Source organism: Canis lupus, chromosome 32 (assembly GCF_011100685.1).
Source record: "Canis lupus familiaris isolate Mischka breed German Shepherd chromosome 32, alternate assembly UU_Cfam_GSD_1.0, whole genome shotgun sequence".
Lineage (NCBI taxonomy): Eukaryota > Metazoa > Chordata > Mammalia > Carnivora > Canidae > Canis > Canis lupus.
Genome location: NC_049253.1, coordinates 29,105,637 through 29,131,379, shown reverse-complemented (window position 1 = coordinate 29,131,379; position 25,743 = coordinate 29,105,637). Strand labels below are relative to the sequence as shown.

General features: G+C 37.9%; 1 protein-coding gene across 1 annotated transcript; it reads left to right on the top strand.

Moving 5' to 3' along the window:
• On the top strand, positions 1-24,803 carry NUDT9 (nudix hydrolase 9). The gene is made up of 8 exons (XM_038582187.1): positions 1-417; positions 11,794-12,033; positions 13,735-13,830; positions 14,882-14,968; positions 19,841-19,952; positions 21,057-21,203; positions 23,051-23,135; positions 24,000-24,803. The coding sequence occupies exons 1-8, from the start codon at positions 311-313 to the stop codon at positions 24,176-24,178; spliced, it is 1,053 nt and encodes a 350-aa protein (XP_038438115.1). The 5' UTR covers positions 1-310; the 3' UTR covers positions 24,179-24,803.
• The last annotated feature ends 940 nt before the right edge of the window (positions 24,804-25,743 follow it).

Sequence of the window (25,743 nt, the reverse complement as noted above, 5' to 3'; positions counted from 1 at the left end):
CGGCTGTAAAGCGCGGAGCCGGGGCGTTGGAAGGCGCCGGGCGCGGGGCCCGGTTCCGCGGCGGCGGGCGCCGGGAGTGTTCGCGCCGCTCGCGGATCTGGTTGCCTTCGTGTCAGTGGTGGAAGCGAGGGATTGTGTTGGGAGAGCTCCAGGTCGTGTGTGTTTCTGTCAAGGACGTAGCTAGTCCTTCCCCGGAACGGGAGAGCGGCGCGGTCCTAGCGCCGGCTCGATCCCCGGGGCTGTCCCGCGGCCGAGGCTGGGGCCGCCGCTGAGCCTGACCTCGCCCCGCGGAGCCGCGCGGGGGCCGCTGATGGCCGAACGCTTCCTGGGCAAGACTTTGGCCGCAGCGTCTCTCTCTGTGGCCTTGGCCTCTGTGGCGGTCAGGCCCTCGGGCTGTGGCAGCGCTCCGGCGTGCAGGTATTTCCTCTTCTAGGGCTGCCTACTCCCGAGTTCTCGGGTGTGGGTGGAGCCAGTGTTGAGTCCGCGGGGGCCGTAGGCTTTGCCGGCGTCCCGGGTTTTCAGGGCGACGTTCACGTTTTCAAAAAAGGTCCCCCGGGGGGATGCCCGGGTGGCGCAGCGGTTTGGCGCCCGCCTTCGGCCCGGGGCGTGGTCCTGGGAGACGCGGGATCGAGTCCCGCATCGGGCTCCCTGCGTGGAGCCTGCTTCTCCCTCTGCCTGTGTCTCTGCCTCTCTCTCTCTCTCTCTCTGTCTATCATAAATTTATTAAAAAAAAAAAAAAAAAAGGCTCCACGGTGTTTCATCTGCCTTTTGAGGAGGATTGGTGGTAGCGATCTTTCTTGGTCTCTGCTACTGAAATTTGCCATCCTCCAGAAGTCCCCAGTATTGCTGTCCTGCGAGAGTTTTCAGTAGCACTTGTTTGGATGTGGTGTGGACATGTCGTGTTTACTTGAGGCAAAAGGAAATTTTCTTTTGTTCCCTCCTCCCCCCCCCACCCCTCCCCGCCCCGTTTTTGCCCTGTCTTGTCCTCCCCCCCTCCCCCTCCCCCTCCCCCTCCCCCCGGACCTCTTACGGTAGCTGTTGGACCTTCTAGGTTGAACTTCTCCTTTTCTCTCATTTTCCATTTCATTTGTCTTTTTTGTACAACGCTCTTACATATTTCACTTAAATTTATCTTCCAGGTTGCTAAAGCAGACTTCAGTCCCGGTGCATCATCGGATCTCTTATTGAATTGTAAATTTTGACAAGAACTTTTTCTCCCTCTAATTGCTCTGGATAGCCGCCTTTTTTAGTTTGATGGATGTAAAAACTCTTGAATCTGTAAGAATGATAATTAAAGTAAATTATCTTCTGTTTTGTGACTTACCTGTTGTGGGTCAGTGGTTCTATTACTTTTCAGTCCTTTTTCCTTCTCTTCTCAAACATCCGGTGGACACCGGTTATCCATTTATATTTCGATTCATGTAGGTAAAAGACATTGTTTTCTCAAAATGGGAGGGCTGATTTCAGAACATTGGCATCATGTCACGTACGTAGACTGGAAGGTTTCAGTTGAGTGTGTGTGAGCAGGAAGCCAGTAGGACAGGCTGGGAACTAGTGGAGCAAATTCCCTGCTGAGCATAGCTGCTTTAGCTTTATTCCCTACTATGAACTATGGTGATATTAAGCCTAAATTGCTGCTGTATTCTCTAATACCAGAATTCAAAACAGAGGTTCTAGTTTGGCTTTATCCCAGGGGGAAACCTAACTAATGCCAACATTTTGTTTGGAGAAGGAGAATGGCTGATTTCCATGGTTATTGCCCCACTGCCCACTTAGGACATTTGGGCCCACTTATCTCAAGCTTGAAACCTCTCAGACCTCCTCTTGTAGGAATGGAATCTGTCACCCACCCTTTTGTGCATATTCTCAAATATAATTTGTTGTATTTTGGTTTGTAGGTCAGTAGGAGTCCATCTACTTTCTACCTGAAATTAGTTACAATCTCTTAATCACTGGTGGTGACCTGTTCTCTCTCCTGCTGTGGATTTTGTTGGCCTTTTGTATCTCTTTTCAGTGGGATTTGGGGAGGGACAGAATAAACATCTATGCTTTTTAAAATGTAACTTTGCATGTCAACCAAATTACAATTAAAGTAAAATTTTTAAAAATTAAAAAATATTCCAAGTTAAAAACAAAACAAAACAAAACAAAAAAACAATGTTCTTTGGAAGTCATGAATGCTATTAACATTTTTTTTAATTTATTTTTTAAAGATTTTATCTATTTATTCATGAGAGACTCAGAGAGGCAGAGACACAGGCAGAGGGAGAAGCAGGCTCCATGCAAGGAACCCGACGTGGGACTCGATCCTGTTTTTTTTTTTTTTTTTTTAAATTTAAATTCAACTTGCCAACATATAGTATAACATCCAGTGCTCGTCACATCATGTACTTGCCCTCCTTAATGCCCATCACCCGGTTACCCTATCCCCCATCCACCTCCACTTCTGCTCTCCTTTGTTTGATCGCTAGAGGCAGAAGTCTCATGGATTGTCTTCCCTTATAAGTTTTCCCCACTCAGTCCTTCCCTCTTCCCTTGTGGTCCCTTTCACTATTTCTTATATGCCACATATGAGTGAAACCATATGATAGTTGTCTTTGTCTGATTGACTTTTTCACTTAGCATAATACCCTCTAGTTCCATTCATGTCAGTGTAAATGGTGAATATTCATCCTTTCTGAAGGCTGAGTAATATTCCATTGTGTGTGTGTATGTGTGTGTGTATACATCGTTATCCAGTCCAGGACATCTGGGCTCCTTCCACAGTTTGGCTATTGTAGACACTGCTGCTATGAACATAGGGATGCAGGTGCCCCTTTAGATCACTACATCTGTATCTTTGGGGTAAATAACTAGTAGTGCACCAGCTTGCATTCCCACTAACAGTGTAAGAGGGTTCCCCTTTCTCCACATCCTCGCCAACCTTTGTTGTTTCCTGTCTTGTTAATTTTAGGTATTCTCACCAGTGTAAAGTAGTATCTCACTGTGTTTTGATTTGTATTTCCCTGATGACAAGTGATAACGGAACATTTTCTGATGTGCTTGTTGGCCATGTGTAGTTCTTTGGAAAAATATCTGTTTATGTCTTCTGCCCATTTCTTAACTGAATTGTTTGCTTTTTGGGTGTTGAATTTGATAAGTTCTTTAGAGATCTTGGATATCAGCCCTTTATCTGATACGTCATTTGCAAACATCTTCTCCCATCTTATAGGTTGACTGTTTCCTTTGCAAGAAGCTTTTTATCTTGATGAAGTCTCAATAGCTCATTATTGCTTTTGTTTCCCCTGCCTTCGTGGATATGTCTTGCAGGAAGTTGCTGTGGCCAAGTTCAAAAAGGTTACTGCCTGTGTTCTCTAGGATTTTGATGGAATCCTGTCTCACAGTTAGATCTTTGAATCATTTAGAGTTTATCTTTGTGTATGGTGTAAGAGAATGGTCCAGTTTCGTTCTGCACGTGGCTGTCCAATTTTCCCAACACATTTTATTATTTTCCTGCTTTGTCGAAGATTAGTTGACCATAGAGTTGGGGTGGGGGGGTCCATTTTTGGGTTCTCTGTTCTGTTCCATTGATCTGTGTGTGTCTGTTTTTGTGCCAGTGCCATCCTGTCTCAATCACAGCTTTGTAATACAACTTGAAGTCAGGCTTTGTGATGCCCCCAGCTTTGGTTTTCCTTTTCAACATTCCTCTGGCTATTTTGGGGTCTTTTCTGGTTCCATATGAATCTTAGGATTATTTGTTCCAACTCTTTGAAAAAAGTCCATGGTATTTTGATAGGGATTGCATTGTATGTGTAGATTGTTCTGGGTAGGATAGACATTTTCACAATATTTATTCTTCCAATCCATGAGCATGGAGTGTTTTCCCGTCTTTTTATCTCTTCCTCAATTTCTTTCATAAGTGTTCTGTAGTTTTTAGAATATAGGACCTTTGCCTCTTTGGTTAGGTTTATTCCCAGATATCTTATGGTTTTTGGTGCAATTGTAAATGGGATTGATTACTTAATTTCTCTTTCTTCAGTCTCACTGTTAGTATACAGAAATGCAAGTTATTTCTGTGCATTGATTTTGTATCCTGCCACATTGCTGAATTGCTGGGGTGGAGTCCTTTGGTTCTTCATTTACAATATCATGTCATCTGTGAAGAGTGAGAGTTTGATTTTTTTCTTTGACAATTTGAGTGCTTTTATTTCTTTTTGTTGTCTAATTGCTGAGGCTAGGACTTCTAGTACTACGTTGAACAATAGTGGTGAGAGTGAGCATCCCTGTAGTGTTCCTGAGAATGATATTTGTTGTAGGCTTTTTGTAGATGGCTTTTATGATATTGAGGTATGTTCCTTCTAGCACTATACTTTGAAGAATTTTAATCAGGAGTGGATGCTGTATTTTGTCAAATGTTTTCTCTGCATCAATTGAGAGGATTATATGATTCTTGTCTTTTCTTTTAATGTGATCTATCATGATTAATTTATGTATGTTGAACCACCCTTGCCTCCCAGGAATAAATCCCACTTGGTCATGGTGAATAATCCTTTAACTGTACTGTTGGATCTTGTTGGCTAGTATTTTAGTGAATATTTTGATATCCGTGTTCATCAGGGATATTGGTCTATAATTCTCCTTTTTGATGGGGTCTCTGTCTGGTTTTGGGATCAAGGTAATGCTGGTGTCATAGAATGAGTTTGGAAGTTTTCTTTCCATTTCTATCTTTTGAAATAGCTTCAGTAGAATAGGTGTTATTTCTTCTTTAGTTAAGGTTTGATAGAATTCCCCTGGAAAGCCATCTGGCCCTGGGCTCTTGTTGCTTGGAAGGTTTTTGATGACTGCTTCCATATCCTTATTGGTTATTGGTCTGTTCATGTTTTCTGTTTCAGTTTTAGTAATTTATAAGTTTCTAGGAATCATCCATTTCTTCAGATTGCCTAATTTGTTGGCATATAGTTGCTCATAATATGTTCCTAAAATTGTTTGTATTTCCTTGGTGTTGGTTGTGATTTCTCCTCTTTCATTCATGATTTTATTAATTTGAGGTTTTTTCTTTTTTTTTTAAGATTTTATTTATTTATTAGAGAGAGAGAGAGAGAGAGAGAGAGAAAGGCAGAGACACAGGCAGAGGGAGAAGCAGGCTCCATGCAGGGAGCCCGATGTGGGACTCGATCTCAGGTCTCCAGGATCACGCCCTGGGCGCTAAACTGCTGAGCCACCTGGGCTGTCCCCCCCCCCCCCACCCTTTTTTCTTTTTAATTAGTCTGGTTAGGGGTTTATTTATCTTACTAATTCTTTCAAAGAACCAGCTCCTACTTTTGTTGATTTGTTCTACTGTTCTTCTGATTTCTGTTTCATTGAATTCTGCTCAAATCTTTATTATTTCTTGTCTCCTGCTTGTGTTAGGCTTTATTTGCTGTTTTTTTCTTCAGCTCCTTTAGGTATGAGGTTAGCTTGTATATGTGAGATTTTTCTAATTTTTTTGACAGAGGCTTGTATTGAAATGTACTTGCCTCTTAGGACTGCCATTGCTGTATTTCAAAGATTTTGAACAATTGTGCTTTCTTTTTTGTTAGTTTGTATGAGCCTTTTTAATTCTTCTCTAATTTCCTGGTTTACCCATTCATTTTTTAGTAGGATGCTCTTTAACCTCCAAGTATTTGAGTTCCTTCCCGAGTTTGTCCTGTGAATGAATTCTGGTTTCAGAGCATTGTGGTCTGAAAATATGCAGGGACTAATCCCAGTCTTTTGGTATCGATTGAGACCTGATTTGTGACCCAGTATGTGGTTGTTTCTGAAGAAAGTTCATGTGCAGTTGAGAAGAATGTGTATTCTGTTGCATTAGGATGGCGTGTTCTGTATATTTCCGTGAAGTCCCATCTAGTCCAGTGTGTCATTCAAAACCCTTATTTCTTTGTTGATCTTCTGTTTAGAAGATCTGTTCTTTGCTGAGAGTGGAACGTTGGAGTCTCCTATCCTTAATGTATTATTATCTATGTGTTTCTTTCCTTTGGTTATTAATTGGTTGATATAATTGGCTGGTCCCACATTAGGGGCATAAATATTTATAATTGTTAGGTCCTCTTGTTGGATAGACCTGTTAACTATGATATAGTTTCCCTCTTCATTTCTTACTACAGTCTTTGGTTTAAAATCTAATTTACCTGATATGAGGATGGCTACCCCACCTTTCTTTTGAAGTCCATTTGCATGATAAATGGTTCTCCGCCCCCTCATTTTCAGTATGAAGGTGTTTTTAGGTCTAAAATGAATCTCTTGTAGACAGCATATAGATGGGTCTTGCTTTTTTATCCAGTGTGATACCCTGAGTCTTTTGCCTGGAGCATTTAGCCCATTCAAATTCAGAGTAACAATTGAAAGATATGAATTTAGTGCCATTGTATTACCTGTACAGTCCCTATTTCTGCAGATTGTCTCTGTTTCTTTGGGCTCCCTCTTCACTTACAGGCTCTCCCTTAATATTTCTTGCAGGGACTATTCTCCCTTAATATTCTTTCGGTTTTTGCCTATCCTAGAAGCTCTTTATTATCTTTCTTTCCAATCTGAATGACAGCCTTGCTGGATAAAGTATCCTTGACTGCATGTTTTTCTCATTTAGTACCCTGAATGTATCATGACGGCCCTTTCTGGCCTGCCAGGTCTCTGTAGGTAGGTCTGCTGGTCATCTAATATTTTTCTCCTTAATGTTAGGAATCTCTTTTCTCAAGCTGCTTTCAAGATTTTCTCCTTCTCTCTGAAATTTGCAAGCTTCACTATTATATGATGAGGTGTTGATTGGTTTTTGTTGATTTTGGGAGGGGTCTTCTCTCTGTCTTGGATATGTATGCCTATTTCTTTCCCCAGATTAGGGAAGTTCCCAGCTATGATTTGTTCAAACATGCTTTCTGGTCTTCTCTCTCTCTCCACGCCCTCTGGAATCCCAATAATATGGATGTTATTCTTTTACAAATTATCACTTAATTCTTGGAGCCTCTCCTCATGGGCTCTTAGTTCTCTCTTTTCCTCAGCTTCCTTCCTTTCCATCAACTTGTCTTCTATGTCATTTACTTTCTCGTCTGCCTCATTTACCTAGGCTGTTAGACCATCCAGTTTAGACTGCATCTCAGAGTATTTTTAATTTCAGCCTGATCTCATTTCTGTACTGAGATTCTCTAGTGACTTTTATGATTTTTTTCACATCCACCTAGTAACTCTATAATTGTATCCTGAATTCTGTCTCTTGATATTTTACTTAAATATATATCCATTAGATCAATGGCAGAGAGTATTACCCCTGGTTCTTTCTTTTGTGGTGAATTCTTCCTTTTAGTCATTTTGTTCAGTGCAGAATGGCTGTATGAGTGAGCAGAGTCAAAAATACCAACCACGACCCAAGCAAAATACACACTAGACAATCCCAAAGAGGTCAGGGACCAGAAAATAAAAGAAAAAAGACAAAGAAAAAGAAAAACAAACAAAAAATATAATCTCACAGAGTGGACCAAAATGGTGATCTACTTGGTCTGAGTGTATTTTGGTCTGTATGTTAGAAAGTACTAAGTTCCAAAATTATAAAAGAAGCAAAACTTACAGAGACAACAACAACAAAAAGAAAGGAAAAGGGGGAGGGAAAATTGTGCAGGGGAGAGAATACAATCTCATAGAGTGGATCAAAGGGTGATCCACTTAGTTCTGAGTGTATTTTGGTCTGTATGTTAGAAAGTACTAAGTTCCAAAATTATAAAAGAAGCAAAACTTACAGAGACAACAACAACAAAAAGAAAGGAAAAGGGGGAGGGAAAATTATGCAGGGGAGAGAATACAATCTCATAAAGTGGATCAAAGGGTGATCCACTTAGTTCTGAGTGTATTTTGGTGTGTATGTTAGAAGGCACAAATTCCAAAATTATTTTTTAAAAAAAGCAAAACTTACATATATACAAAAATAAAATTGAATATGGCGAAAGGAAACCAAAAATGAGGAATGTATCTATAACATGTCATTGTAAAATATGAAAGTTAAAAAAGGAAAAAAAAACTTTAAAATGAAGAGTTGATAAAACATTAAACTACTTGAGACAGTAAAAAAGAAAGAATATTGGAAAATTTTAACTTGAAAGATAGATAAATGAATCATAAAAAAAAAAAACAAAAAAAACAACAAAACCTTGAGTTCTTTATACTATTTTGCTTCAGTTCTGGAGCTTTCCTGTGCTGCTTGGTCAGTACACTTGCTATTCCCCTGTTCTTTCAGCTGGTCTTCTGTGGGAGGGGCCTGCTGTGCTGATTTTCAGGTGTCTGTGCCTGGGAGGAGATGCTCCACCCCTTGCCAGGTGGCAAGGCTGAGTGTAAACAATTTGTCCTGTGAGGTCTTTGTTCCCTAGAGGCTTTTACACCTCTTTTGAGGGCGAAAGGAAAAAAAAAAATGGCTGTGTCCAGATCTCTAGCTCTGGAGCCGAGAGATCCTGGCATGTGCCAAACTGCAGACTCTTACTGTCTCCTGGTTCAGATCCTCCCCTGGGGCAGGCGAGGGAGACAATGATTGGTGCCATTTGCAGGGCTCTGGCTGGGAGAGGTTTTCCCTGGTTGTGCATGCACCTGCTCCATCCCTCCCAGTGGAAGCGGAGGGTTGCCTTGCTTCTGGCTGTTTGCAGGGCCCTGGCACAGATAGGGTTCATCTGGGTTGAATGCACACCTGCTTGGACTCTCCACTCCTTTGTAGGGACCCAGTAAGGAGAGCATCACCCATTCCTGCTCTGGTCCATGGTTTGTGGCACAACAAGCAGAGCCTTCTGGGCTTGCTAATTTAAACATGCTCCAATGCTCCAATGCTTGGGAACTTTGCTGGCTTAGGCACTCCTGTTCTTTCTGTGCCTCCAGGAAGATTGCAGGGACCCCACTGTCCCTCCTGCAATTCTGCCTTGCTTCACCACTGAGCACTTTTCAGGCAGGCAAGTCTCAAAGGAGCAGATTTCTAAAGGTCCCAATTTTGCACCCCAGGGCTATATCACTTTCTTACAGCCCTTAAAAAGCTCCCTCCCCCTGACATTTATCTTCTAAATATCCTGTTTGTCTTCTCTGCACTCCTACCTTGTAAGAAGCGTCATTTTTCTGTTTGTAGCGTTCCAGCTGTTCTTTCTTTACATCTCAGGTTGAATTCATCCTGAACACAGGTGTTCAGGATAGTTTGCTAGTTAATCTAGCTAAATTTGGGGAACCAGATGAAACGAGGATCCCTATTCTGCCATCTTGCCTCCCTCCCATGAATGTGCTTTTTTAAAGATGCCACTAGAACAATGTAAAATTGCTTGCCCGTTATTTTTTTAAAGATTTATTTATTTTAGAGAGAGTGTATGCAAGTCAGGGGAGGGGCAGAGGGAGAAGGAGAAAGAGTAATCTTCAAGCAGAGTCCCTGCTGAGCATGGAGCCTGAGGAGGGGCTCCATCCCAGGACCCTGAGATCATGACCTAAGCTGAAATCAAGAGTCCAACACTTAACCGACTGAGCTACCCAGGCGCACCAGTTACTCTTCTTTTTTATAATGCTTGCACCCTGGGTGAAGTGGGGTTCATCTAAAACCAGTGACTGCTTATTGATGCTCAGAAGTTTTAAATTTTGATGTAGTCCAATTTATTGGTTTTTCTTTGTCGCTTGTGCTTTTGGTTACATCCAAGAAGTCATTGTCAAGTTCAGCATCATGAAATTTTCCCTGTATGTTTTTTTTCCAAGAGTTTTATAGTTTTAGGTCTTATGTTTGGGTTTTGATCCATTTTGCATTAGTGTTTGCATATGCTATAAAGAGTAAGGGATCCCTGGGTGGCGCAGGGGTTTAGCACCTGCCTTTGCCCCAGGGCACGGTCCTGGAGTCCCGGGATCAAGTCCCACGTCGGGTTCCTGCATGGAGCCTGCTTCTCCCTCTGCCTGTGTCTCTGCCTCTCTCTCTATGTCTATCATAAATAAATAATAATAAATAAATAAATAAATAAATAAATAAATAAATAAATAACTAAATAAATCTTTAAAAAAAAGTAAGGGATCATCTTCATTTGCATGTGGATATCTAATTTTCCCAGCCTTATTTGTTGAAAAGACAATCCTTTCCTGTTGAATAGTTTTGTCACACTTGTTGAAAATCATTTGACCACCTATGTGAGTGAGGGTTTGTGTGTGGGCTCTCTATTCTATCCCACTGGTCTATATGTCTGTCTTCCTACCAGTATTATTCTGTTATGATTACTATAGCTTAGTTTTGAAATTATGCCAGTATTTTACCATTAGGATTACTATAGTAAGTTTTGAAATTAGGAAGTTATGACATCTCCAACTTTTTCTTTTTCAAGATTGTTTTCAAGGGACTGGTTGGGGTTCCTTGTTTGTGATAGTTTTCAGTCTTTCACTGTCATACCAAAAAGTGAGCTTTAATATATGACTTTTAATATATTGAGGTAGTTTTCTTCTTCTATTCCTAGTTTGTTGAATGTTTTTTATTGTGAAAGGTGTTGGATTATGACAGATTTTTCTGTATTAATTGGGATGATCATCTGTTTTTTTCTTTCATTCTGTTTATGTGTATTGTGTTGATTGATTTTGGTATTCCAATCCTTGCATTCCAATAAATCTCACTTGGTTATGGTGTATAATCCTTTAATGTGCTGTTGAATTCTGTTTGCTACTATTTTGTTGAGGATTTTTGTATCAATATGTATAAGGGGTAGTGATCTATGGTTTTTTAGTAGTGTCTTTGTCTAGCTTTGGTATTGGGGTAATAATGCCGGCCTCATAGAACACATTTGGATATATTCTTTCAATTTTTTTTGAAGAGTTTGAGGAACATTGGTGTTAATTCTTTGAGTATTTCATAGAATTCACCAACAAAGCCATAGTCTCCAAAGCGTTTCTCTGTGAGTAGTAAGTAGGTTTTGCATCAACTTTTAAAATTATTTGTATAACCCCATTCAAATTTCACCACTTGTCCTGTGGAAAAATTTTTTTCTTTTTGGTTCAGGAACCAATCCAACATCATTGATTGTGTTTAGTTTTCATGTCTCTTTAGTCTGCATCTATCCAAAAGAGTTCCTCTGTCTTTCATGTTACCAATTGAAAGAGTACACACCTTTATTTTGCAAGCTATCCCTTGACCAGGTTGTATTCTATATTTCCTTATGTTTTCAATTCTGGTCATACTTATGAGTAATACCTCAGAAATGATCACTGTGTACTTCTCAGTGAATGATACAGATGTGGACTTATTTCACCAACCTAGCAAGTTGGTGTTTGCCCTTGTGACAATTAATCATTTGTCACAAGGGCAAATTGATATTATGAGAGCCGGGGAAGTGTGCCATCAGTTTAGAATTAGTATATTTATCATAGTCAGACTTTTGGTAGTATTGTGTTATTTCTTATACAATGTAAGAACCTTACAACAGATATTTCCATTTTTTTGTTCTTTTGTTCCATTTTTGTCATACATTTTACATGTGTGTTAGATTATAGCCCATTTTTTAAAAAGTCTTCCTTTACATTTGTTTTTATAGTTGAATTTTCATAACTTCCCCCACTTTCGTGCTAACAAAAGTAAACATCTGTCCCTTTTTCTCAACTAAAAGAAATTCAGGGAGTAGGTTCCAATTAATAAGATTCGGCAATATTTTAAAGTTTTTCATATTTGAAAATAATTTTCTCATAGATGTTAGACTTTTATACTTTGAAATTGAAAAGTATGTTTTTGGGTCTTTGAATTAGGTTATTTTTAATTTCTTTTGGTATTTATGTAGAACATTTGTCTTTTTTTTCTTTTTTTCTTTTCAGAAACACATTTTCATTCTGTGGGTTTCATCTTAACTCGAACATCATGTCTAACTCTAATGGTGCCAAACAGAATTCCCACAACAAGGCTCGGACATCTCCTTATCCAGGTTCAAAAGTCCAACGCAGCCAGGTTCCTAATGAGAAAGTAGGCTGGTTTGTTGAATGGCAAGACTATAATCCTGTGGAATACACTGCAGTCTCTGTCTTGGCAGGACCTAGGTGGGCAGATCCTCAGATCAGGTGAGCATAATTTCTGGCATTAACAGATAGCTAGGGGTAAGATGGTGAAGAGAATGGTTGTCTTTGTAAATGATCACTTTGACAGCTGAAAAATCATTTTTATCTATGACTTTGTCATAACTAAGTTTCCACATTTGCTTGAATTCTTGCTAAAACTAGAGAATCCATGTTTGCTTGTTCTTTTAGAGGTTTTATGATGATCCTTCCAAAAAAGTAAATCTATTTTACTGTGGAGTTGTTTTATGGAATGGCAAGTGGTGGTATCTATTTTCATTTATTCTATTTTGGTCATCAGTAGAACATCTTTTGTGGTTATTTTCCACCATAGCTAGACTTGTGTTTGAAGTAGTAAAAAAAAATATATTTTTCAGAATTTTTTCAGATTACTAAGAATAGGATGATAAAATTGGAACAGTGTGAAAAACACAGAAAAGGGATAGATAAAGGAGAAGGAAGAAAACAAATACTCAAGCAAAAATCCTTTGACTAAATTCATAGAAGTACATTGACTCATGTTTTATATTTATGTTCCTTTTAACGAATATGATGAGTTTTTTAATGTACTGTGAACTAGGTATTGTACTTAATTTTTTATAAGCATTATTTTCTTACAACTATTCTGGAAGACAGAGGGTTGTTATTTCTACTTTATAGAAAAACAAAACCCACGTGCAAAAATGGAAGCACAGAAAGGTTGCCCTTTACATATGGTTACAGAGCTAGTAGATGATGGTGAAGGTTGGACTTGAACTCAATCGGACTCCAGAATTCATGCTCTTAACCACTCTGCTAAACTGCTACCATAGTTTTAGAACAGTTTTACAAGTTTGATTTAATGGAAAAATTTATTATGAATGGTTCCCAAGGGATTATTTAATCAGGTAAGTAAAAAGTGTTGCTAGTTGTATAGATCCAGTGTTATTAGTTCATTAGGTTAAACTGAAAAGAACCAAAACTTACTTCAGAACTTACTGTGAACTCTGTATGCTATACAACTCCTTATTCACTATCAACAGTTATATCAGTGATTTCATAATGGTGAGGAGAGAGTTTATTCATATTTACTTTGAAAATACTTTTATTGAGGAATGGCAAAGGCAGTAAAGTACACATTTCTTAATTGTGCTTCTAGAGCTCAGAACGATTTTATATTTATACAGTTCTATCCCATCAAGATTAAGACTTAGAACATTTGTAACATATAATATCTATTTTGATCTACATCATAGTTATTAAGAAGTTTTGTGGTAAATTCACTGTTTTGTGGGTTTACTTTGATGAAAATATTAGCTAGTGTACATTTGAGGAAATTAAAATTACTTTGAGACAGTAAAAATATCAAGATATCAGAAAGGATCTTATTTTTGGGATCACACTAATTGCTATATTGTGCCCACAGACAATTCCTCCTTGCTAATAGTGATGTAGACTTTTTTTGTAGCATGTGGGGAGGAGCTACAGATTTTCTGCAGAGTCCTTCCCAGAGGGGTTATAATATACATCCTTGTATTATAAGGTGCTTTGGTTAACACTTTAAGAAACTGTTTTAAAAGAGTAAGATGGATTTATAAATGAAAACTGACTCTTAAAAATAATTAAGTTTCAGGGATACCTTATTATAAATAACAGATTGATATTAGTAAGCTTTTGGTAATATTGGACCATTATTTCTTATTTTGCTTTGGCATTCTCTCATTACAGTGAAAGTAACTTCTCTCCCAAGTTCAATGAAAAGGATGGGCATGTTCAGAGAAAGAGCCAGAATGGTTTGTATGAGATTGAAAATGGGAGACCCAGGTAGGTACTGGGGGTGGATATCTTACAATAATGGGTCTTCAAAGGCTAAGAAACCCAATTAACATTTATTGAGTGCTTGTATGTGCCAGACAATGTACAAAAGAATTTATACATGTGATCTAATTAAATCATTAAAATAACTCTGTGGGCAGATATTGTAGTTCCATTTATAGATAAGAAGAGAGAATATAAGCAATTTGTATACAATGAGTGGCAGAGACAGTATTTGAATGCACTTTTTTGGTAACTCTGCCTTGAGGGTAGAAATAATTCATTGAATAAATGAACAGAGAAGGGAGGGGCGCCTGGCTGGCTCAGTTGGTAGAGCATGTGACTCTTGATTTAGGGGTTGTGAGTCCGAGTCCCACAGTGGATATAGGTATTACTTTAAAAAAAAAATAACAGAAAGGGTTGTATGAGATGGGAATAAGAAAAGGGAATGGTGAGAAAGTGAAGGTAAGTGTGGGTATCTTGAATGATAAATCATCACTGTTGTAGAGACAGATGATGCTTAGGTGCAGACCATTCATCTGCCCTGTTGTAAGAGTCCTGTAAAGTTTTGGCTTGAATTTAGGAGCATAGATGAAAACTGAAACAAATTCACATATTGAGAACAACTTTGAAAATGAGATCTTCCTCCTAGATGAAGCCCAAAACTTAAGACATGCACAAAAGAAAAGTTAAACAACAGTGTTAAGGAAATAATGTGATTTTAGTGCCAGATATGTGATAATATTAGTGGATTTGGGATGAGATATTATTTCCCTCTTATAGTATTTACTGCCTTCTTTTAGGGTTAAGTTGGATTAAAAAAGATGAACACAGGGACACCTGGGTGGCTCAGTGGTTGAGTGTCTGCCTTTGGCTCAGGATGTGATCCTGGGTTGGGGGATTGAGTCCCACATTGGGCTCCCCACAAGGAGCCTGCTTCTCCCTTTGTCTATGTCTCTGCCCCTCTCTCTCTGTGTCTCTCATGAATAAATAAATTTAAAAATCTTAAAAAAAAAAAAGATGAACACATTCAATTGATTTTTCATTTTTTTTGTCCCAGAAATCCTGCAGGACGGACAGGACTGGTTGGTCGGGGGCTTTTGGGGCGATGGGGCCCAAATCATGCTGCAGATCCCATCATAACCAGGTAAGAATGAAAAAAAAAAATTTCCATAGCAGAGATTGGAGATATATCTACTATAACCATATGTTTATATACACACATATATGTTTGTGTGTATATATATACATGTATATATGTGTAAGTATGTGGGGTTGTATATGTGTGTGTGTGTGTGTATAGGTGTACTTGTGAAATCTGTCTTTTAAAAGAACTTTATGTGAAATCATATATAAGTGTAAAGCTGTAGTTTTATGTTAAAAGAGTATGCTAGGCATTATCTGAACAAAGTTAGCTTACCTGGTATTTACTGAACATTTGTTTGTTCACAGAATAGAGTATGTGCTTTGGAAGATATAAAAAAATTAAAGAATCCTAAGTTTCAGATCCCTGTCACAGAAGAGCTGTGGCTTAATTTGCAAGATGAAAAATATAAAATAAGAAAACATGTCAAGGTTAAAAAAAAAAAAGAAAACATGTCAAGTAACATGGGTGATACAGGATGCTTTAGAAAATTAGATTAGGGGCACCTGGGTGGCTCAGTTGGTTAGATGTCCAATTCTTGATTTTGTCTCAGGTCATGGTCTTAGGGCTGTGAGATTGAGCCCTGTACTGGGCTCTGTACTGGGTGTGAAGCCTACTTCAATTCACCCTCCCCCACCCCACCATTTAGATTAGATGTGGGTCATGATGATGGTAAACTGGAGCACCCAAGAAAAGCATTATTAAGGAGGTAGACTTGAGCTGAACTTGAAGCTTGGATATGGGGACAGCAGGAAGCCTAAGAAAAAGGCTTGTAGTAATATCTGAGTACTGAGGGATAGCGAAAAGACTAGCTTGGTTGAAACAGATTTTTGTAGGAGAATAGTGCATCATCAAACTTATTTAATTTTTGTGCAAATGTGGAGAATATTAAATGCCAAAGTTAGGGAGTGTGAACTGCAGCCACTGAAGGTTTCAGAACAGGAGACAGGCATTCTCTTCCTAAGGCACATCTGATAAGCCAAATATTATTCAGAAGGTCCCTGTGAGCATAAATCAGAATAAAGAGGGTAGGTGAATCCAATGTTTATTTTTATTTTTATTTTTTATTTTTTATTTTTTTTTGAATCCAATGTTTAGATGTACTTGACCATATCTATAGGAATCATCTTTCCAACGTATCTGGAATATTCTGTCATCTTTTTAATTTTTTTATTTTTAGGATTTCCTCACTTATCAACTCCCTCCTCACATGTAATTGTCACTTTCATTTAAATAATGCAAATACCCTCAATATTTTTACTTCTTTAGTTTTGATACTTTGAGGGCGTTCTGTTCTTTGAAGAGACTTTGTTTTTCTCTTATCTGAGATATAAATATGATTTACAATTTAAGTCTAGGGAAGCAGCTTATTTCCCATATTTTCAAGTTACTGGAAGAGGCACCGATATTTGTCCCATCTTACTCTCCTACTTGACCTTTCAGTTCTCCTGTCAAAAGAGATCTTTACTCAGCTTTCACCCCAATTTTATCTTTCATCCATCTACCCATATACCTACTCACCCACCTAACAATCCATATCCCTCCTGTCTACCTACCTATGTATCTACCTGCCAGCCTACCTATTGGTATCAAATTCCTTTAGAAATTTTATGGTTTAAATGAAATGAGAAAAGTTGATATATTTTTATTAATGAATATAAGTAAAAAATATTAATGACAGTATCAGTGTCTTTCCAGTTTGGTGAGGCTGGCTAACCTCAGGAAGGAATGCTAATAAGAGGCCAAGAAGAAGAAAAGGGAAGCTAGAGACTTGAAAGTTTGCTAATCTTTATCTCTGGTGGACCAAATATATGAGAGTGTATGTGGTGATGGTGTAGCATTGTTTTGAAATGATAGACATTCTGAGCTTGTGCAAATGAGACCCTGAAGGCTTTGAGGTGGTCCAAGGCTTTGAGAGTGCCCAGAGGTGGCAGAGTCTAGCTTTCAATTGTGCTATTAGGTTGATGCTCTTGGCTACCTCAGACATGGATCTATCTATCAGCCCATGAGTGCCTCGAAATAGATGAACGGCAGTGGAAATGGAGAGAAGTATGGAGGTTAGTTTTTCTATTTGTTTCGCAACAATGGAGGTAGGTATTAACCTATTTTACAGATCTGAAATGAAGCTTCACTGAGGTTTAGTGACTCACTTAAATCTTGTAGGATCTGAAATTTGAATCAGGGGTATTTGGCTCCAGATACTTTGCTTTTTTCTCTTCTATATCAGTTTTTCACTAATGAGTAATCCTAAGAGTCACTAGTCGCTTTTAAAAAGATTCCATTCCCTTTTCTTTCAAGTACTTCATGATTCAGAACAGTGCTGTATAGTATAGAATTTCACAAAGGTTCTTATCTGTTCTCTCCAGGGCAAGTGTTACATTTTTCTATTCCCAGGTGCCTCTCCTAGGGATTCTACATATACAAGTATCTGACATTTCTTTAGATCCTTTAAAGAGAAAATGTGATGGGAAGTGTTAATATATTTGAATAAAATCAGATCAAAAGTTAATGGTGTTAACAGTTTCTAGTTTTGGTGAGACAGGAAGGTGTGGGCCATCAGAAGTGGGGAGGAAATATCAATAGTATATAGAAATATTGACATTTAAGTAGTGTTAATGAGGTTCATTAATTAAAATGATACATTATTTCCATTATATCAAGAAATTTTTTTTTAAACTTGGTAATAATGTATTAGGTACTAATAAAGAACAAAACAAGAAACAACTCTGCTTAAAAATTCTTAAGTGAGTGCCTTCAGCATAAAATCTGAGAATGTAAACCCGATAGGCAAGGTGTTCATCATCCAGCTGGTCCTGCCCTGCCTGCCCGGCTGAACTGCAGTATTTCTCTCTATGTTTTGCTTCTCTTCCTTGTGCTGTAGCCAAGACTGGTTGGTTGGCTGGCTGTGCAGCAGGGGACTGTACTGGTCTTTGTTTTATCAGCTCCTTGAATTGGTGCTAGTAAATGTTTGTGAGTGAATGGAGTCATCACCTTCTTACCCCTCCTTTTATCTAATTAGTGTAAACATTGTGCTTGTTTGATTTAAGTATATAGTATAGTGATTAAGAGTATAGATTCTGGAAACAGATTGCTTGGGTTCAGATCCTGGTTTATACCCTATGAGCTCTGCACTCTTGGTAAAGTTTAATCCACTTCTCTGAGCCTCATTCTCCACATATGTCTGTAAAATAAAGGTAGTAATGCAACTACCTTATAGGGTTGCTTTGAGATTTAAATGGATAAGTATGCTAAAGACTTAAAACAGTGTTAGGTACATAGTAAGTGCTATCTAAATGGCTTTTAAGGGACGGACTCCTGGGTGGCTCAGCGGTTGAGTGTCTGCCTTTGGCTCAGGGCATGATCCTGGGATCCAGAATCTGAGATCAAGTCCACATCAGGTTCCCTGCGTGGAGCCTGCTTCTCCCTCTGCTTATGTCTCTGCCTCTCTCTCTCTCTCTCTATCTGGGCCTCTCATGAATAAATAAATAAATCTTTTAAAAAAGTGGCTTTTAAGAAATAAAAGTGAAACCCATGCTCTCTGATTCTTACCACTTCTGCCTTCAGTCCTGTCCTCATCATCTTGTATGGGTCATGGTAAAGTTTTCTAGCCTTCAGTCTTGCTTCCCTCCAAACTAGCCTCCATACTTTTGTCAAAGTGAGTGAGCTTTCTAAAATACCAGTTGCTTATGGCTTTACCGTGCTTAAAAGTATTCTCTGGCTCTCTAAGCAATTGACTTTGATGAATTCTTTGCCTACTCTTCCAGCCTCATCACCCTTCTTTCTCCCTCTGACACCCATGGGGCCAGACCCCACCTATACTATACATTCAGTTTCTTCAACATATTATAAGAAACACCTTTGTTTCTTGCCCATGTTTATACCTATGTCTGGCATCCTTTAAAAACAGATGCTGTCTTCTTGTCCCAATTATCCTTTCATTTCTATTTACTATAGTCCTCAAACTGTCACTGTCTTTTATAATTTATTCACTTACATGTCTACCTCCACTGCTAGACTGTGAGCTCATTCAGGGCAGGAATTATAGGATAGATTTGAAAGCTACTATATAAAGAAATTTGGAAACTTCTATTTAAACACATTTATTTCACTGAATCTAATGCAAAGCAGTCATTAGATCTTAGGCTTTGTTTTTTTGGTTTAGTACTGGAAGTTCAAAGTCTTTATCTTTGCCCAAGATAGTATTAGAACAATCCTTACAATTGGGTGTAGGGGGTGGGTGTGGTGGGGATACAGAAGGGAAAGGGGAGATGTATCAGCATTTCTGGGAAAGAGGCTATGGTTAGAAGTACATTCTGAAAGTAACAACCCTTTGATACTTTTTTTATTTATTAAAATATTTTTTAAAGATTTTATTTATTTGAGAGAGTGGGGGTGGGGAGGGGCAGAGGGAGAGGGACAAGCAGACTCTGTGCTGAGCTCGGAAATAAAAGTATGGGGCTTGATCCTGGACCGGGTAGAGAAGGGAAAGGGGAGATGCCACTACATGATTTGTGATTCTTAAAAAAAATCCTTAGACTTTTTTTTAAGTTTACACCCCTGTCTCTAAATTCTGTTAGGCTTTTAAACTTTTTTAGACAGTACTTTAAGTAGTAAAAGCTATTTATATTCTGAATTTTTATTACAGAGAGAACAGTGTCTTATATAGAAAGTAAATATCTGACTTAGTTTGTAACAGTGCTAAATATAGAATGTTTCTATTACAAAATAACTTTTCTGGTAAAGCTAGCTGATTTGAGGTAAATTTATACATATTCTTGTTATAAAGAAAAACACATCTATAACTTTGTCTCAAGCTTGAGTCAAATCCTTAGTCCTTGTTTTAAATCAGTTATGATCTCATATTACTGTTTACAGGTGGAAAAGGGATAGAAGTGGAAATAAAATCCCCCATCCCATTTCTGGGAAAAACATCTTGCAGTTTGTGGCAATAAAAAGGAAAGACTGTGGAGAATGGGCAATCCCAGGGGTAAGAATTCAAATTAAAATAATGTTTTAAGTTTTTCTTACTTGCTTCATTTCCTGCAAGGTTCTTGTGTGTGGCTCTTTTTTCTCCACTCATCCTCCATTCCTCCCCACTTCAGTTAGTAATTTTTTTGTCATTCATTGCTGTGATGACTCAATAGCAAGTGGAAGATAATACATCAAAGTTGTCAGAATTTGAGCCTAATTATAAAACCCTTGGAAAAGAATGTGGACTTGGAGTTAAAAACAGGCTTGTATCCTGGCCTTTCCACCTTGAGCAGAGTCTGTGGAGTTCAGACCCTTCTCCCTAAAATAAAGATAATTGTATCTACTCCATAGAATTACTAGCAATAGCATATAAAGCACCTGACATAAAGTGGGTATTCATAAATTGTTGGATCCCATTTTAGAATTCAACCTCTACTCCAAGTCCAAAGTAAAACTGTTAGCATCGTTTTGTTGAATTCTGATAACTTCAGACATAGAAAGATAACTTCTATTATGTACTATTCTGTGTAGTTTTTAAAGTTTCTACATTATCAAGAATAGTGTACTTTTGTTGCATTCATGTCAGTGTATATTTGAAGTGGCTTTTTTAAATGGGTATTTGTGCAACAGAGGGGTTTTTAAAAAAATCTTTTTTATTTTTTAACAACAGAGGCTTTTATATTTTATGCCATATTGTGAAATGGAGATAGTTGGATAAGAGGATGACTCTTTATACTGCTATCTGCAAGAATGGTTTTTCCTTTGTAAGATAAAAATGGATTGGAATGAACAATGGGAAAGTGTCAGCTTGCTGTATTCTTTCTTGCCTCCAGGTCTTCCTTAGCTGGAGTTTAGAAGATCCCAGGAAAGGAGTCTGATTGGCTCAGTTTACTATAGGCTAACCTTGGACCAATTACTGTGGTCAAATACATGAGATGCCCTGATTGGCTGCTTCTACAAGAATCAAATGGTTTACAGAAGAACATACTACAAGAGAATGAGGATACATGATTATGAGCAGATAGAACAACAAATGTCTGCTGTATCACCAGTAAATATTTGTTGCATGAATTAAAGCCTATTCTGTTTTTTCCTCTTAAAACAAAAATGTGACTCTTAGGGGATGGTGGATCCAGGAGAGAAGATTAGTGCTACACTTAAAAGAGAATTTGGTGAGGAAGCTCTCAACTCCTTACAAAAATCTGGTGCGGAAAAGAGAGAATTGGAGGAACAGTTGCACAAACTCTTCAGCCAGGAACACCTAGTGGTAAGAAATGGTGAAGGATAGAGCCCCGTGGATTAGTGAAAATTACTTAGAAGTTCACCTGGAAATCTGGTAGATTATTCTCTAAATAAACTGAATTACTTGTGTATTTGAAACATATATTCATAAAAACAACTTAAATTGTCATAGATTTGCACTGTAAATAGAGTTCTATTTAAAGTTTATAGCCCAACTTTAGGTCAATTATGTTAGAATACATTTTTTTTTCCTCTGAGTTTTTCTTTAGACTAGTTGTGAGCTAATATGATCCCATCCATCTGAAAACCTTTTAAAAATTTACATGAATTTAGCTCTTTGCAAGAACATTTATATTTTAAATTATGTTATTCAGAGTTTTTCTGGTTGATAACCATTTAAATCTTATGTCTATTTTGTCTATATGCCCTTTGTGATTTAAAAAAATCACCTTATAAGGTACATGTGTACTGATGATAAGGAAAAAGAGTTTTTTCTTTTTTTGCTGGATTTTCTTCCATTTGCTTTGTTTTCTTTCTAAAGCTAGATCCTTTTCTTTCTGGATGGCTAGATCCAAATCTTTTCATGTATTAATAGTTTAAATATTAGTCTTTACTAGATATATTTACATATTACTATAAAAGAATCTTTGTATGTCTGAAACTATAATTATAGGAATTACTAAAACAGAAAAAACAGAAAAATAGCCTTTAAAAAAGTCATATGGCCCAAATGTGTCTGTTTCCACATTATGAAATTAAAATCTGTGGAGTTGAGGGTTTTGTGAATTTTTTATTTTCATGTGATGGGGAGGGAGGGCTAGGAGAAGGGGCAGAGGGAGAGAGAGAATCTCCACATTGTGGGTGGGACCTGACCTGGGGTTCGGTCCCATGCTCCCAGAGATCATGACCTTAGCTGAAATCAAGAGTTGGACACTCATCCAACTGAGCCACCTGGGTACTCTCAGGGTTTTATGAATTTTAAAGCGGATTCAAATGGTTCTGGAGAATATTTTTTCTTGGGAAATTTATAATAAGCATATGGAATGCTACATGAAAGGTTCTATGATATTTAGATTTCTTTTATGAAAGGTTAAATAATGGAGTCAGTTAGGTCAAGGGGTTTTAAAATGGAGCTAAGAGGCCCTTAAGAAGGTGGGCCTTATACACTTCCTCACCAGGTGGAGCCCTGAACTTTTAAACTGGGCCAAACCGCAAATACTCCAAAGACTCCTATACAAACACCTGCAACTTGCTAAAGAACAATCTTGCTTAGTGATAGCTTTAGCAACCAATTATATTCAGCCACGATCGGTTTCCTGTACCAATGCTAGTCAAAAATCTTTGTAAACAACTTTTTTTTTTTTTTTAATTTTATTTATGAGAGACACAGAGAGGGAGAGACATAGGCAGAGGAAGAAGCAGGCTCCCTGTTGCGGGACTTGGTCCCAGGACCCTGGGATCATGACCTGAGCCAAAGGCAGACGCTCAACCACTGAGTCACCCAGGTGCCCCTGTAAACAACTTATAGAAGCATTCTCTATCTTTAAAAAACCCTGATTTTGCTACCTAGTGCGACACTGGATTGCTACCTAAATCTTTGTACCCTGAATTGCAGTTCTTTGATCCTAAATAAATGCTTCATTTTTGCCTCCTGACAATTTGAGGTTGGCGTATTTTTCTTTATTGTGATAAAAACTACATATTTTACTATTTTAACTATTTTTAATGTACAGTTAAGTAATGTTAAGTATATGTACACTGTTTTGCAACAGAGTATTTACATTTCTGATTCTAATGAAGGTTAACATGTATCTGCTCTACCCATTCCTGTTTCACTCTACACTTTTTTTGTCTGTCTCCTTTTGAAAATAGATATATAAGGGATATGTTGATGATCCTCGAAATACTGATAATGCATGGATGGAGACAGAAGCTGTGAACTACCATGATGAAACAGGTAAACTTAGGTTTATTAGACTGACCAGATAAGAGGCACTCTGATATTTGTGGAAGGGAATGCTCATCAAAGAGCATTTGCTTTTTCAAAGCTCTTGAGCCTTGCCAAATTGTCTTACAGAAATATTTCGTTTGCATTCCCCACAGTGATTGAGAGCATTATTTTTAATTTTTTTGATAATTACAATTATTTTAGTATATTTATTTGCAAATATAATTATGAATATTTTCAGTTTTCTGGTTTGGTGTCATGCTTAGAAAGGTCTACTTACCTTACAAGTATAAAATGAGTCACCAAGAATTGTTTTTTTTTTTTTTTACATTTAAATCTCTAATCCAAAAAAATAAAAAATCTCTAATCCATCCAGAATTTATTTTGACATAAGTTTTCATACTTATTTAATATGAACTTTTGTTTTTAAGGCTAATATTCTTTCTTTTTAAAGAGAAAAGTTCCCTTATTGATGCCTCTACTTAAAATTTAGGAACTTGGAAGTGTGCTTGGATGGCTCAGTCAGACATCTGACTTCAGCTTAGGTCATGATCTCAGGGTCTTGGGATCGAGCCCTGCATTGGGCTCAGCACTCAGCATGGAGTCTGCTTGTCCCTCTGCCCTTCCCCACACTTGTGCTCTCTCTATCTCAAATAAATAATAAATAAATAAAATCTTAAAAAAATTAGGAACTTGGTTAACATTTGGGCATTTGGAACTATGGAACATTCTAGTTTTTAAATCACTGGGCCACATAATACAATGGTGACTTAAGATTGCTTTAGTAAGAATACTTGAAGCTACAGAATTATGTTGAAAAAGAAATAAACACATGAATTACTTTTTTTTGGTGATGTTTTTCTTTGGTAACAGGTGAGATAATGGATAACCTTACCCTGGAGGCTGGAGATGATGCTGGAAAGGTTAAATGGGTGGACATCAGTGATCAACTCCAGCTTTATGCCAGTCACTCTCAATTCATCAAACTCGTGGCTGAGAAGCGAGATGCACACTGGAGTGAGGACTCTGAAACTGAGTGCAGTGGGTTGTAGCCCCCATCATTGTGGGAACCACAGGCCAGCAAAGGGGTGCGTGCTGAAAGAAGGCATCACAGAGCTCATACTACAAGGGGGCAGGGTTGGTCACTTGGAAGTTAGTTTATTCACTTTCAAAGCTATTTGCATTTAGGTTTACATCAGCATAAAATTAGTAAATACGGTGAAATGCAACATGGAATTTTCCGCTTTTCAATCAAAAGAAATATAAACAATCATATTTTGTATGTATTCTATTTAAGCATGGCTTAAACCACGTCTTAACCAAAAGTCTTTGAAGAATCATAATCTGAATAAAAATAAATTTATGTTGGCCATCACTTCTGTTTTTCATCTAGTTCTTATTTGTCAGTTCTTTTTTTTTTCTTTTTTTTTTTTTTTTAACCCCCTATTGATCTTCTGGGGTTTGAAGGATATTCCTGCCATATCAGACTCCTTTAGGAGAAGCACCACCATTGTGTATTCTAATTTATCTGTAAATTATTTGATTCTTATTTTGCTTTATGTGATTTTGCTGAAGCTGATTTCAAAATGGAAACCTTAGATATTCTTGACTTTAGAGTCCAGTGTTCTGAGGAAATTTCAGTAACTATTTTAGTCAATAAAGATCAAGATCAATGAACAAGAGCTCATGTTCTCACTTTTCAGAAATTCTGAATTAAAAAATATGTCCAGGAAATTAGTAATTTAAATGGATAAATGTATTTCACTCGACTGTAAATATATGTGTCATAAATGAATTAAAAAGTTCAGAAAGAGGGGATCCCTGGGTGGCCCAGCGGTTTAGCGCTTGCCTTCAGCTGGGGACGTGATCCTGGAGGCCTCGGGATCGAGTCCCACATCGGGCTCCCTGCATGGAGCCTGCTTCTCCCTCTGCCTGTGTCTCTGCCTCTCTCTCTCTCTCTCTCTCTCTCTCTCTGTCTCTCATGAATAAAGTCTTTAAAAAAAAAGTTCAGAAAAATTGAAATAAGGCAGAGATAGAGGTAGGTCTTTGAGAGTTAAAGTGTTTTGTTTTTTTGTTTTTTTTTTTTCTTTTTTTTGAAGGGAATGTTAAATATTAGTATAGGTGTTCCCATAATTCCCAGAGGAAAGTAAAGAGTTGTTGATGTTCTAGGTGCTCTTGGAAACCGGGAAGAGGAAGGAAAAGAACACTTGTCTGAGTGGGCATATGTATCACATTCTGCTATAAGATATCCATTGGGAAAAGTATATTGGGAAAGTCCCATGACATTTACTCCTGTCACCCTAAAATAGGTACCATCATAATTCTGTCTTCATTCCAGTTGGATTACATACAGATGGGGCATCTAAAGAAAAGGAGGTTTAGGGGATAGAGATGTAGTTGTTTCCTTTTCTTTACATGTTTGAGAAAGGTTTGCTCTGTAACTTGAGGATAGAACTTAGGCTAAGGTAAATCAAAAGCACCCCCCTCCCCAATTTAGTGTCAAAACTACTTTGGTCGTAAACTTGAACTGAACTGACAGGAAGCTTTTTTCCCATTAGTGTGACTGTAAGTTTTGCTGAAAAACACTAGAATGTTTGATTTCAGGATCTTGTTTCAG